The sequence below is a fragment of the Gopherus flavomarginatus genome, chromosome 4, assembly GCF_025201925.1.
Source record: "Gopherus flavomarginatus isolate rGopFla2 chromosome 4, rGopFla2.mat.asm, whole genome shotgun sequence".
NCBI lineage: Eukaryota > Metazoa > Chordata > Testudines > Testudinidae > Gopherus > Gopherus flavomarginatus.
Genome location: NC_066620.1, coordinates 45,530,314 through 45,543,810, shown reverse-complemented (window position 1 = coordinate 45,543,810; position 13,497 = coordinate 45,530,314). Strand labels below are relative to the sequence as shown.

Sequence of the window (13,497 nt, the reverse complement as noted above, 5' to 3'; positions counted from 1 at the left end):
TACATTATTGTCTACATTACACTCTTGCTGCCACTGGTGCAACTGCACTGCTGCTACTGGTGCATCTGCCGTTCTGCTGGCATTTGCTGGGATACTATTCCCAGCTTGAAACATGGTTTGAGTCTATAACTAAGTGTTTCACCCTTGCCAACAGCTTAGCTGGGCCCATGGCTGTCTTCCTGTAACGAATTTGGCCCACTTTTCCCCTAGCAGTATACACGGGCACCTAACAAATACTGTGTAACTATTCTGCCCCATCCTCTTTCCTCCCAGCTACCTGAGCAGTCACACATCTCTGAGTCCACTGGCACTGGCTCCATGCGCTGCTCTGTGTGTGTCCTCCAGGTACTCTATTTCCCATCTAAATTTCCCCCACAAGGCACTGGTACAAACACAGCCAGGCAGAGGGGTATGTAGTAAGACCTGCATGTCAAGAGGTGCACACAAGAAGCCCTTCGCAATGTACAACATGTTTTATTTGGCCTATAAAATCCAGGAACAATACTGCATGGTGCCTTAGCTATCAACGAACTAACTACACATGTACGGACAGACATATTAAAAACAAAACCTACATTAAAAAAACTTTAAGCCAGGAAATGTCGGCATTAGGGATGTCTGTGCAACCTTAATTAGGCCTCCTTGTGTGTAAGCATTATGACAGTGTTTTCAATTGCATGCTCACATACTGTTTCTTCTCTAAGATCCCTGCCTCATTCATTGCACAGGATAGACAGTGCAGTCTGACTCCATTCTTCACCTTCTCTTCCCACCACATGGCTTCCTAGTTCCAGTTGTTTCTTCCCAGCCAGTCCCAGTCTCATCTCCAGCTTCTCATACAATCTCTGTTTTCCCCATTTCCCTCCTGGCTTCCAGTCTCCTTGGCCAATCAGTGCCACTCTTCCCCTGGCTTCATGTCCCAATAGCCTGGCCCAGCCAATCTCCGTTTTTGCTTCCAGGTCCAAGTCTCTTTGCCCTGCCAGTCCCGGTCTACCCCCAACTCTCAGTCTCAGTTTCCCTTCCCCGTCCCCAACGGCCTCCAGTCCCAGTCTTCGCTTCCAGGCTTCCTGTCCCAAACTTCTCCCTGTCCCATAGGTCCGGCTTTTGTTCCTGCTGCATTTGAATCAGGCAGCTTTCTCCCGCATTCTGCATGAACCTAGAAGGAGGGCACCGAAAGCATAGGAAAGACAGACTCATTGCTCCCAGCTCCAGTGTCTTGCCCTGTGTCAGCCCAGAGCTGCAAAATACAGCGTAAGTTCTGCCCAGGCTGGATCATGCCCACTGTGAACAGAAGCTTCAGGTAATTCAGCTGCCAAACTCTAAGAATTCTCTACTGAGCATGTGTGTACTACATGTTTCAAAGGCTTACAACTTGGCCAAATCTGGATGAATTTTCACAGGGATAGCAAAAGGAACATCCCTGACACAAAGACCATTTCCTCTGCCAAATTCCAAGTCCCTACTCCAAGGCATGGGTGTGTTGGAGCCTCCCAAAGGAAAGGCTGCTCGCATTTTTTTAACATGGGCAAAACCACATTTATTTTCTCTAGACTTGTTCTTGGAAATAGCTGAATTGTTCTGGCTGTAGTTTTCCAAAAAAATCACCCTGCATGGAAAATATCATTCAAAACAGTTAAAGTTCGGCAAACTTGCAAGCAAAGAAAAACAGAGTCTTATAATAGGATGTCAGACAACCTTATTAATAGGCAGTCCCACTGGCCCTGTTTATAATATACATCTCTCACATGAATGGATTTAAAATTATACCGTATGGTGCCAGTACAGTCTAATGACCGTATATCATTTGTCAGTGCTGGAATCAATTTAGAAGACGACATGTACATAAAACATTTTGTAAAAGGTAAGGTCCAGGAATTCCTTTTTAACTTGTGAAGTTCAAACAGGTTCGAACTTGCTCAAATACATTCTCTTCTACCTAGTAATTAATGCTCAAAATATATTCCAAGCTGTGTTGGCACAGCACATTAGTGGGTATATCTTCCCACCACCTCTATAGCTGCATTATAATTATACGATATAGTGTTTTACAATCTAAAGTATACAACTTGATCCACAAGTGCACTCAGTCATACCCACACTTCATTCATTGAAATGTCTTGAACCATGAAATGCTAAATTAGAAACTATTTTCCAAAGACTCTACCAACCCTCTAATTCAGTTGTTCTCAACCAGAGGTATGTGTACCTCTGGGTTTATGCAGAGGTCTTCCTGAGGGTATATCAGTTCATCAACGTATTTGCTAGTTTTACAACAGGCTACATAAAAAGCACTAGTGAAGTTAGTACAAACTAAAATTTCATATAGACAAAATGAGAAAGTAAGTAATTTTTCAGTACTGGTGTTCTGTGACACTTGTGTATTTTTATCATAGAATCATAGGACTGGAAGAGACCTTGAGAGATCATCTAGTCCTGTCCCCTGCACTCATGGCAGGACTAAATATTATCTAGACCATGCCTGACAGGTGTTTGTCGAACGTGCTCTCAAAAATCTCCAATGATTGGAGTTTGCATGACAATTCAGACTCCTAAAAGTCTGGAAAGGTTGAGAGTCACTGCCCTAATCAATAAATCTGTGGGAAGTGTGGGAGAACGTAGTCTCAAAACTCAGATCTACACAGGGCTATATAAGGCCATTCAGTGCAAAGTAAATGGAAGCAGAGAGAGTTTACAGGGACTTGCAGTTCACCTTCACTCATTTACAAGAGAGACTTGCAGGAACCATGTATAAATCTGATTTATAATTGACAGTGCCATATATGCTTCAGCTGCCATTAACTTCACACTACAGGAAAGTTGTACCTATACAGATAGTTTAGGATAAGTACAGATAGGTAGAGAGGAACAGAGATTAAATATAGTTAGCTTTATTTAATGATACTGACAAAACACCAGCTAGCAGGGCACGTATGTGGCAGTTCAGATCTCAGGACTATGGATTCAGGGACTCTGCAAATTCAGGCAGACATTGCTCTACTGGTTACACTCAGGTCTTGTTTTTGAAGGTTTCCTCTGCTACCATAACAGCTAATGACTAACTTTAAATTTAAAAAAAAAAGAAAAGAAAAAGAAAAAAGCTGAGACTCTGGAACACCATCTGCGCACCCACACCCTATCATTCCCTGCTGGTCTGTCACGCCCCTTCAAGGGAGCACACCCCACACTTTGGAAAATGCTGCACTATGGCTACCAGTGGGTAACCTATATATTTTCTCTTTTAAATAGGAAGAAGATAGAATGCATGCAAGTGGGAGTCTTCAGGGGAAAAGAGAAAGAAAAAGTTCTGGAGACTCATGGGGAGTGTGTCTGGGGGTGTGTCGCAGGCTGCTGTGGAAGGGACGTGTGTTCCCCACAGATTTCTTGATTCCCCATTTTTCTGCAGGAGAGCCGAGAAATCTGTGGAAGATATGAATTCTGCGTCCCCTGCATGGAGCAGAAATCCCCCAGGAGTAATGATGAAGAGAATAGTAGTGATTCCACGGCTGCCCTGAACTCATTCTCCATTGGCAGCTGGTATCACTGATGTCTTCATGATGGTTCAAGGTCACACCCACTTCTCTCTTCAGCAATGGTGGCAATGAATGATTGAGGACGGGTCGCATTTTTAGCCTGTAAGTTCTTGGAGGCAGAGACCGTGTCTTCCTAAATGTTAGGAAGTGGCTAGCACAATGTAGGCACTACTGTAATACAAATAATAAGGAACATGGGTTTTATTTTAGATGACACCACGCTGTCACATGCACAGTTGGCATCATATCAGCACAAGGTTAGCTGCCTTGTTGATGCAATGCCTGAGCAACTCTGTTACTCAAACTCTATCGCTCATCCACCAGAATCATTAGAGGAAACAGCTCTGAAATGGCAGGCCAGTGGTGATATCACTGGCTCTGCTTTTTGTTCATAGTCCTATGGGTGGTGGGGAATTACTTTTCTTCCCAGAATACTGCAACATAGCAAGGGTCTCATTTGTTCAGGAGGCAAAGCTACAAGATCATATCAAGTGCCCCAGCAAAGGGACACGAAGTGTGTCCAAGACCATGACCCACATGACTTTAGAGACTACAGGATGAAATATTAACCACTACTAATAGGAATGGACTAAACTCCATTTGTCAGAGGGTGGAGATGGATGGCAGGAGAGAGATCACTTGATCATTACCTGTTAGGTTCAATCCCTCTGGAGCACCTGGCATTGGCCACTGTTGGTAGACAGGATACTGGGCTAGAGGGGCATTTGGTCTGACCCAGTACGGCTATTCTTATGTTCTTACCATGCAAGAGTGCTGACCTGATCCTGCCCTCTTTGGAAACTGAATTCTCCCTTGTCCTCCAAAATATCAATAGGAAGCTCCTGACAATACTTAGGAAGCTGCTGATCTTTACAATAATTAATACCTTGAGTTTACCAAGTGTCTTCAGGGATAGCTTCTTAAAAACAGTAGGTGAAAGCTTAACTATTATCTATTCATCTTCTCATACTAATTACAGCTTGTGTCGTACCACACAAAGAGGGAAACATGAGCACATTTCCCATGCTCTAAGAGTTTATTATATGCTGCTGATGAGTAAAGATGGCATCTGGGTCCTGTAGCTATTTTATTTTTTGAATGGCACAGGATAGAAGGCAACTGTGCATTGAACTGTACATGTGATGAAAGGCACTGCTGCCACTGCACAGGCTAACACAGCTCAGTAATTGAAAACCATCAGTTCCTGCAGTGAATCAATGTTGCAAAACTTGGAGCAGTTTTTGGTGGCAGGCAATATATTTTCAGCACAGTACAGAGCAGCAAGCACTTGAAATGCAGGCTTTGTGAAATCCAGCATGCAGCTTGCCCCTAAATCAGCTTTTTGTTTTGTTAAAAGGCTTCACTATTTGGAGAAGATTTCTCTTAAGAACGATACCGTTTTTCCCCATGTTTTGAATGTACGTGCAACTTAATGGAAGATTGACAGCAATGCAAATGAAATTTAGAATATAAGACCTAAAATCCCACAAAAAGTTCCGTATCACCCTAATAAGGCCTTGATTTAAATATTTTAGTCATTGTAGATAATTGGTTTATCCAAGAAAATAAGTCATATGTTCTACTGAAGCCTACTGAAGTCAATAAACTTGCACCAATGAAATCCATGGAAGTCTTGCCACAGACTTCACTGGGAGCATAACTGGCAGTAGTGGCCAGATGCTAAGCAATCACAGCTGTCAGTGACTCAGATGGGACTTAAAGGGCCTCAGCACCTTGCAAGATTTGATCTGAAAACAGCAGGGATATTGATTCCCTTTTCATTTGCTTATGCTAATTATTGTGGGATTTTACACCAGGCTTTTGGCTTATGCACCCTTAATTCAGTCCCCTTTCAGGTATGCATTATGATAAAGTCTTTAATTACATAATCACACACTACTGTTTCCAAAGAACCCTAGCCTCATTCAATGCAAGCAGGCTGGAGCATGCCCTGTGTGGATGGAATCTTTGGGGGAATTATGCTTCAAAGCTCTACCAAGTCTCTATTAAGTATGTACAAACTGCAAGTCTTGAAAGCTTGGCCAAATTTTGGCATATTTTCATGGGGACGGCACAAGACACAACCCTAATACAAAGACCATCTGTATCCTGATAAATTTCAAGTCCTTGCTCTAAAGGATGGTGGCGGTACAGCTTTTCAAAGAAAAAGTTGCCAGAATAGTTTAACAAGGGCATAACAATGGATTTTCCCTTGATCGTTGTCTGAAATGACTGCACCATTTTGGCTGAAACGTTGCAAAATACATTAATAAAAATGAGCCTGAGGCAAACACCCATCATGGAAAATATCAACTCAAATGATTAAAGTTTGGCAAAGTTATACGTAACTGAAAACAGGGAAATGGAAAGCTTGAGGCAATGTCTATAATAGGCAGTGTGCTGCCAGCTCTATCTATAATATACATTTAATTACTGACTGAGTTAATAAAATACAAACATGTAGTACATGTTCTCAGTTTGCATCTGATTTCACTGTAAGGAAAAAGCTAAGGGGAGCCCACTTAACTTAGCAACATATCTGAGAGTAAAAGCTTTGACTACAGTGGTTATTAATATTCAGGCTGCTGCCTGAGACGTCTAAAATGATCTTTTTTCTCATTCATTAGTCAGTCAATATTTCACTGTCCCATACTCAGGTGATCTGAAAATTTACTGTCGTCTTCTCCATGCTGTCCATTAGGAGCAAGCGTGAAAGTCACATAGCTGCTAAAGGTCTTGTGAAATTTATTGTAATAGAAGATGTTCAGGGCCTGATTCAAAGCCTACTGAAGTCAATAAACTTGAGGTTTTATTGACTTCATTGGGCTTTTGAGCAAGTTTTTAAGGAGAAATCCTGTTCCACTGAAATCAGTGGTGTCTTTGCTACTGACATCAGTGGGGCTAGGGTTTTGCCTTTAGTAAACAAGCTTTAGACATTTGTTAACTGTGTGTGTGTATATCAAAATTCAGTGTGTGTGATCCAAAATACAAAATTCAGCAATGCATGGAACTTCCCTATGTATAATTGATAACCAGCTGTCTGCCTTCTAATGCTAACCACCTCTGTGTGTCTCACTATTGGAATATTTTGGGGCTAACCTTCCATTCTCTGTGCACTGAAAATAGTTTACTAGTGAAATGTTTGCTGTGAAATTTAAAATCATAATGTACAACTTACGTTTAACCTTCCCAACTGAGTGTGATGTCGATCATTAGTTTTGTACCCAGTTTTCTGTTTTTTTTTTCAATGGCCAAAACAAGTTGATAGTTTCCGTTGACTTCATTTATTTCTGACATTTTCAATCTTCATTCAAGTTTTAAACATTACCAAAGAGGGCAGGAGCCGATACGATGCAGAATTCTGCACAATGAACAGACCTAGTTCTGAGCCACACAAAGTTACACTTACAAAACTGGAATGTTCCTTTTGCAAATCATAGTCTAACACAGGGGTAGGCAATCTATGGCATGGGTGCCGAAGGCGGCACGCGAGCTGATTTTCAGTGGCACTCACACTGCCCAGGTCCTGGCCACTAGTCCAGGGGGCTCTGCATTTTAATTTAATTTTAAATGAAACTTCCTGAACATTTTAAAAACTTTGTTTACTTTACATACAAGAAAAGTTTAGTTATATATTAAAACAACGTTAAAATGTATTACTGGCATGAGAAACCTTAAATTAGAGTGAATAAATGAAAACTTGGCACGCCACTTCTGAAAGGTTGCTGACCCCTGGCCTAACAAAATGACAGTCCTTCCGGGGGTTGGAGGAGGGTGGGGGAGGTTGTCTTGCAGCAATTATATAGAATAGTTAAGACAAAAACAATCCTCATCCAAGATTCTCTCTCGGACACATTATTGCAGTAATAAAGCATATAAGAAAATTAAAACGGAACCCATCATTTCTATGACATTAAAAGTCTAATCCTTCCAAGCCTAAACATTGATAAAGACAAAGTGCCCACAAGAAGGGGGTCTTGCTTAGTTTAAAATAGGCTGAAGAAACAAATGCAGATGCATAATACTCAATTACTGTACGCCACTGGCCATTTAAAAAAATGAAATTTGTTTCTATTGTAGATTAGGAGGAAGCTAAATGAAGAGAGGCTGTTCAGTGCACAAAGAGGGAGACAATTCTAAGAACAAGGGAGGGCATGTAAGAAGAAGGCTCAAAGACAGGAGTGCAAGGGGGATACAGAGAGATCTGTTGGGTTTGCGCAGTGCAAAGAAAGTGGTAAACAGTGAGCATCAGTACAAAGGGTGGAGTGTAGCTGTGGAAAGCTTTGAAGGTGCAAAGCTAGGGATTGAACTTCATGCAGTTGGAGAGATACTGCAGGGGAAGGGAATGGAGATGGTCCAAGTGATGGGTGAGGGAAATTATTTTTGTGGCAGCATGTGAGATTCACTGAAGGGGTGACAGTGGAGAATTGGGAGGCCACAGAAATTTCCCACTCAGCTTGTACTCAGGCAGAACTCCTAGGAGGAGGTCAATTGGAGATAGGCCTAAGGTCTGCAAGATTTGGCCCAAAATCTAGAAACATTCTCAGTATTCCACCTGACTTTTCCCTTTATTTAATTTTATCTCTTTACCCCTAGGTGTAGCCCCTCAATAATTAATTTGCACTGGTGTTTGCACTCTTTGAATCCATGTAGCTTGTTATCTTGTCACCCCTTCGTGATCACTTGGACAACTGGAGCCTATTTACTTTATTTGTTCTAGGGCTGGATTCTCCAGTCTGCCACAGCTGGTCAACAGCAAACTCTCCTCAAAGGAAGAATATACCTGGGGCATTCTAGAGATGGGGCTTATATTCCATTGACATAATCATGCAAGTTAGAATAGCTGCCTTACATCCACTCGGGTCAGGTGATACAGGATCAGGGATTCAGAACCAGTTCCCTGTGGCCCCCTTTCACTGCTGTTTCTGAGTGGAGCTGGCCACACTGAAGAATTGAGCCCACATTCTTTTGTCAAGAATCAATTTCTCCACTGCTTCCCCCATCCCCCTGATAATTTCTGTTGTTGTCATTTGAACATCCTTCACTCAGATCTGGTAATAATGGCTTGCTTTGTGTTGCACTACCAGTGGATTTTGGCCTTAAAACTGTTGTAGCAAGCCACAATAGGATCAGTCTTGTGCAGGAGGAATCCTCCAGCAGAGTCCACTTAGCACAGTATCTCTTGTGCCACCGTCCTTCCCCCTTCCTCTCTCCCTCCCCCATCCCCATCCCCGCTCCCAGTGTTGGAGGGCATGACTGGTTGAAACGGCGCATTTTGGGGGCTTTATTACAGCTCCCTGTTCCCTAGACTTATGTATTGGCCAAACTGGTAACTGGTGTAATTTAGAGAAGCCCGAAGTCTCCTTTAAATTATGCTGGGAGACTTGCCTGGCACACAACTGGCCCAATACCAGGTGAGCAAGAAGTTCCTCTTTGCACTCACACTCTGCTGAGCTGCAGCAGGTACTTCTCAGCTATACCTTAGGATTTGGGCCAATATTCTTTGTGTGGCCACAATAGATCGATTAGTAGCACCCCCCTCTGTAATGCCCCAAACTCCAATTTTGCTGCCAGTCTATACTGCAAACTCTTATCTAATCTGCTGTGTGCTAGCACCCCTACATCTCTTTTGGCATTTCTGCTTTCCTGTTTGTCTTTCCCCCCGGACTATCTGTCTCAGATTGCTTTTCACCCACAAGTTTTAGTTTACATTTTTTCCCAAGCTGAATCTCATTTTGTTATTGTCATCTAGTCACTACAGCACATTAAAATGTCAAAAGAAAGCAACAGTTTTACAGAAGGAGAAATTGAGGCAAAGAAGTTATATTATTTGCCCAAGACCGCAGAAGGAGTCAAAGCCAAAGCCTGGATTAAAACTCAGGAGTTCCTGGCTCATAGTCCTTTTGCCTTTTTCAGCAAGTCACTGGTACAGGAAAACCATGACAATATCATCATCTCAAAATACACATTTGAGAAAATGTACATAAAAATTATTTCTCATCTCCATCTCACCTGTATGCTAAGAATTTCTTCATCTATCAGACTAGTTTGTGCTGGAGGATAAAAACCAAAAATAAATCTATAATCTCTTTGCTTTTATCACTGTTGTTGGTCCTCTCTGCTCCTAGACTAAGTACATTCATAATAACATGACCAAACTATACTTTCAGCTAAATTACATACATAAAAATGCAATGCAACTGACAAATCCCAAAATCAGTATTTATGTTATTGAGAAACACAGTATGTCTCTTTATATGATCTGAGGAACAGTAATTTGGTTGGATCGCAATAGCAAAAGGTTGTGTTTAAAGAATAACAAAATGAACATAACACTATGTGAGATATTTTCGCTAAGAGTAACAATTAAAGAGAAAACATGATGTGCCACCTGTCAGGGCTGGATGTGAAATCCAGCCTTGTACCTGAAATACCGTACATTTGAAAACAACAAGCCAATGCTTTTAAATACTGTGAATCCTGCTTATACAACATACCGAGACATAGTGAAACTCCATTTAAGTCATGGATGCATGAACTAGAGGAGATGAAATATGAACTGTTCCTCTCTTACCCTTCATGCATTTTGAAAAGCATTCGGAGTACATTTTTCTTAAAGTTCTCATATGTTTGGATAAGCTGTTTTCCACTTCTGGTTTCCAGCAAGGGCCATAACTGAGAGGACTGAAATTCCACAGTAAAGCCTGTTTTAGGGTACAAGGTCAGCCTTATGAGACCACTGCCTCTCATGATGACCAACATTATCTCATTGTTTCCTTCCACTCCCCCGTTGGTCTTTCTGTATCCATTTGTTGTCTCTTGTCTTATAATTAGATTGTAAGCTCTTTGGAGCAGGGAGTGGTGGTGTCATGGTATAATCCCCACTCTGAACCTTAGCGTCCAAAAGATGGGGTACCAGCATGAATTCCTCTAAGCTCAATCCCAGCTTAGAACCTGTAGCGCTGCCACCAACCAGGAATTCCAGTGCCTGGTACATTCTGGTCCCCCCAAAACCTTGCCCGGGCACCCCCAAGATCCAGACCCTCTGGATCTCAACACAAGGAAAGTAAACCCTTTCCCCCACCGTTGCCTCTCCCAGGCTTCCCCTCCCTGGGTTACCCTGGAAGATCACTGGGTGATTCAAACTCCTTGAATCACAAAACAGAGAGGACAATTCACCTTCCTCCCTCCTTCTCTTTCCCCCTCCCAGACTCTTCCTGAGGGAAAGTAATCCTGGCACAGAGAGAAATCAGCCTCTCTCTCCCCACCAATTCCCTGGTGAATCCAGACCCAGGCCCCTGGGGTCTCACCAGAATAAAAAAACAATTAGGTTCTTAAACAAGAAACTATTAATTAAAGAGAAAAAAAACAGTAAAAATTAGCTTTGTAAATTTAAAATGGAATAGGTACAGGGTCTTTCAGCTATAGACACTGGGAACACCCTCCCAGCCTAAGTATGCAAGTACAAATTAGAATCTTCTCAGCAAAATACCAATTTGAACTCCTTTCAGCCAAATACACATTTGAACTCCTTCCAACCAAATACACATTTGCAAATAAAGAAAACAAACATAAGCCTAATTCGCTTTATCTATCTAGTACTCACTATTCTGAATCTATAAGAACCTGTATCAGGGAGATTGGAGAGAAACCTGGTTGCACGTCTGGTCCCTCTGAGCCCCCAGAGTGAACAACCACCAAAACTAACAACACAGCACAAAAACTTCCCTCCCTCAAGATTTGAAAGTATCCTGTCCTCTGATTGGTCCTCGGGTCAGGTGACAGCCAGGCTTACTGAACTTGTTAACCCTTTACAGTCAGAGATATAAAGTACTTCTGTGCTATTAACTTTTCTTATCTGTTTATGACAGGTGGGTTTTTTTGGTTCGGTGTCCAGCGCACAGTACAATGGGGGCCTGGTCCATGACTGGGGCTCCTATACACTAAGGTAATGTAAATAAATAAATAAATAATAATGATATATGTGTAGTTCCAGGCAAGGGTTGTGACTTCTTTCCCATGCTAGTCTCTCAGCCAGAGGAAGAGGTCCCAGAATGCTCCAAAAGATCACATCCATTCTTTGGGCCTAATGCTGGCCCTCCCATGGCATTATCATCTGAGATAGCAACTGGAAAGATCACACTCTCCCAAGAAAGCCCATAAGAGCTGAGGTTGCCTTGCGTCATTCCGAGCAATCCCATGTACGCATCTCAAGGGTAGTATTGACAGGCTCTGGATGAAGCAACACTCAGCCCTTTATTTAATTTAGGAAGAGGCCTCTCCAACAATGGTTATGCAAAACAGGTTGAAATAGGTCTTTCTGTCTTCCAAGAAAGGCAATGAAGACATCTCCTCATCCCAACACCACTAAAAACTACTATCTCAAAACTGCCAGAGGTAAAGTATTTACCTCCTTTTAATAAGTAGACTTTCAGCTCTAGCAATTTATGGGATAGTGAGGCTAAAAATCATACAGTGGTATGAATAGGTAAAAAATATATGGTTTCAGGACTAGTAAAATGTTTCAAGCATTCGTCTTATAACACAGTAATTAATAATAATACATGAATAAATAAAATGACTTCTGATTAGAAAGAAAAAAATCCCCAGTCAATCTCATTTCTTTTTTCAGCCATTGTTTTTTGACCATTAAAATTAACACTGTAAGTATATGATATTGTTTAATATATAAAGCAATCCGAACATTTCTACTTCAGCCATGGAATAAAAATCTAGCACAAAATAATTCATATTGTAAGAAATGCTAGAGGCATCTTTTAACCAATTTGGAGCTCGAGAGCACACCTTCTAACTTTTGTAACATTTCTAATTAGCTTTGGACTGATGTCCCAAAGCATCCAAGATGTGGCACCATTCATAATAGCTTGTAATAACATTGATTTTATATAATTTTGTATCATGATCCCACTGCACACAAAATCAGTGCAATTTTCCTTGATAATGAATAGATCTCCACAATCAATATCTATCGGCTACATTCATTTGACCACGTTCATATAATTTAATGCACTCTCATGCATGAAACTGGATTGTCACAATAGATTTTGCTAGAATGCTGAGTCTTAGCATTTCATTATTACAAGTCTGAATTCTCTTTTGCATCTGACAGAAGTTTCTTGCTAAAATCAGGTCTTAAGAATTTTGATTGTAACAAATTGAGGCAACCAATAAATATTAAATCAAAACTGCAATGTGCCAATTTTATGACTGGAATGTCAAACTTCACAGAGCACTGTTAGTTAAATTGCCACACTGAACGGAAATTATGTTGATTTGAAAGGATTATAGTGGGAGAAAAGAATGGGAACAGCTGGGACAATTTAACAGTCTTTTTATACAAAATGGTTTGCTAGGAGGCAGTTTTCTCCCCACTCTCAATTTGCACATATACTTTACTGCCACCTATGAATTTAATCATTACTTAACTGGGCATAATGCACACACAGCAGCAAATATAGTCAAAGCATTGCTTGCACACTATTTTCTTCCCAAGAGTCAATTCAAGTGGCTAGCATTTTTCAGTGAAGTTGTTTTATTTCCCTTTTAGGCACACTGTTGGTCTTTGGCTATGCAGATCATTCTGTCCCAAGCACAGTATTCCTTATGAAAGTTTGGTAAAGAACAGGCACTACTGATTTCCAATTACCGCATACTTCCCATTTTTATCTTTTTCTCATTTTAGCTCATTCAGTTCTGATGTCCACACCTGAAGTGAGCTGTGTCACCCTGTCTGGAGTGGTTTATGACTGAGTGCCAACCTCAGGGCCGACTCTCAAAAAGCAGGGCAGACACCCCAAACTGGTGGTATGTTCAATAATTCGACCAATCCAGTAACAAATGTGAACTCCTGAAATACTACAAAAGTCTTACCATGGAGTCACTCCATGGACTGCTCACCAGTCTATCTTGCTATCCAGGCCTGCTGATCTTAGTGATAAATGGTCAC

At 41.4% G+C, this 13,497-nt stretch overlaps 1 protein-coding gene across 7 annotated transcripts in view; it reads right to left on the bottom strand.

Annotated features, from left to right (window-relative positions):
* Positions 1–13,497, bottom strand: part of HHAT (hedgehog acyltransferase) — a 349,307-nt gene that overhangs the window by 42,786 nt on the left and 293,024 nt on the right. Inside the window, exon 12 of one of the 7 annotated variants that reach the window (XM_050951884.1) lies at positions 13,441–13,496. The exons of the other annotated variants lie outside the window; for them this stretch is intronic. Coding sequence (XP_050807841.1) covers positions 13,480–13,496 — 17 coding nt within the window. The 3' untranslated portion in view covers positions 13,441–13,479. Of the gene's footprint in view, positions 1–13,440; position 13,497 lie in introns of those variants that run through there. 7 annotated transcript variants of the gene reach the window in all.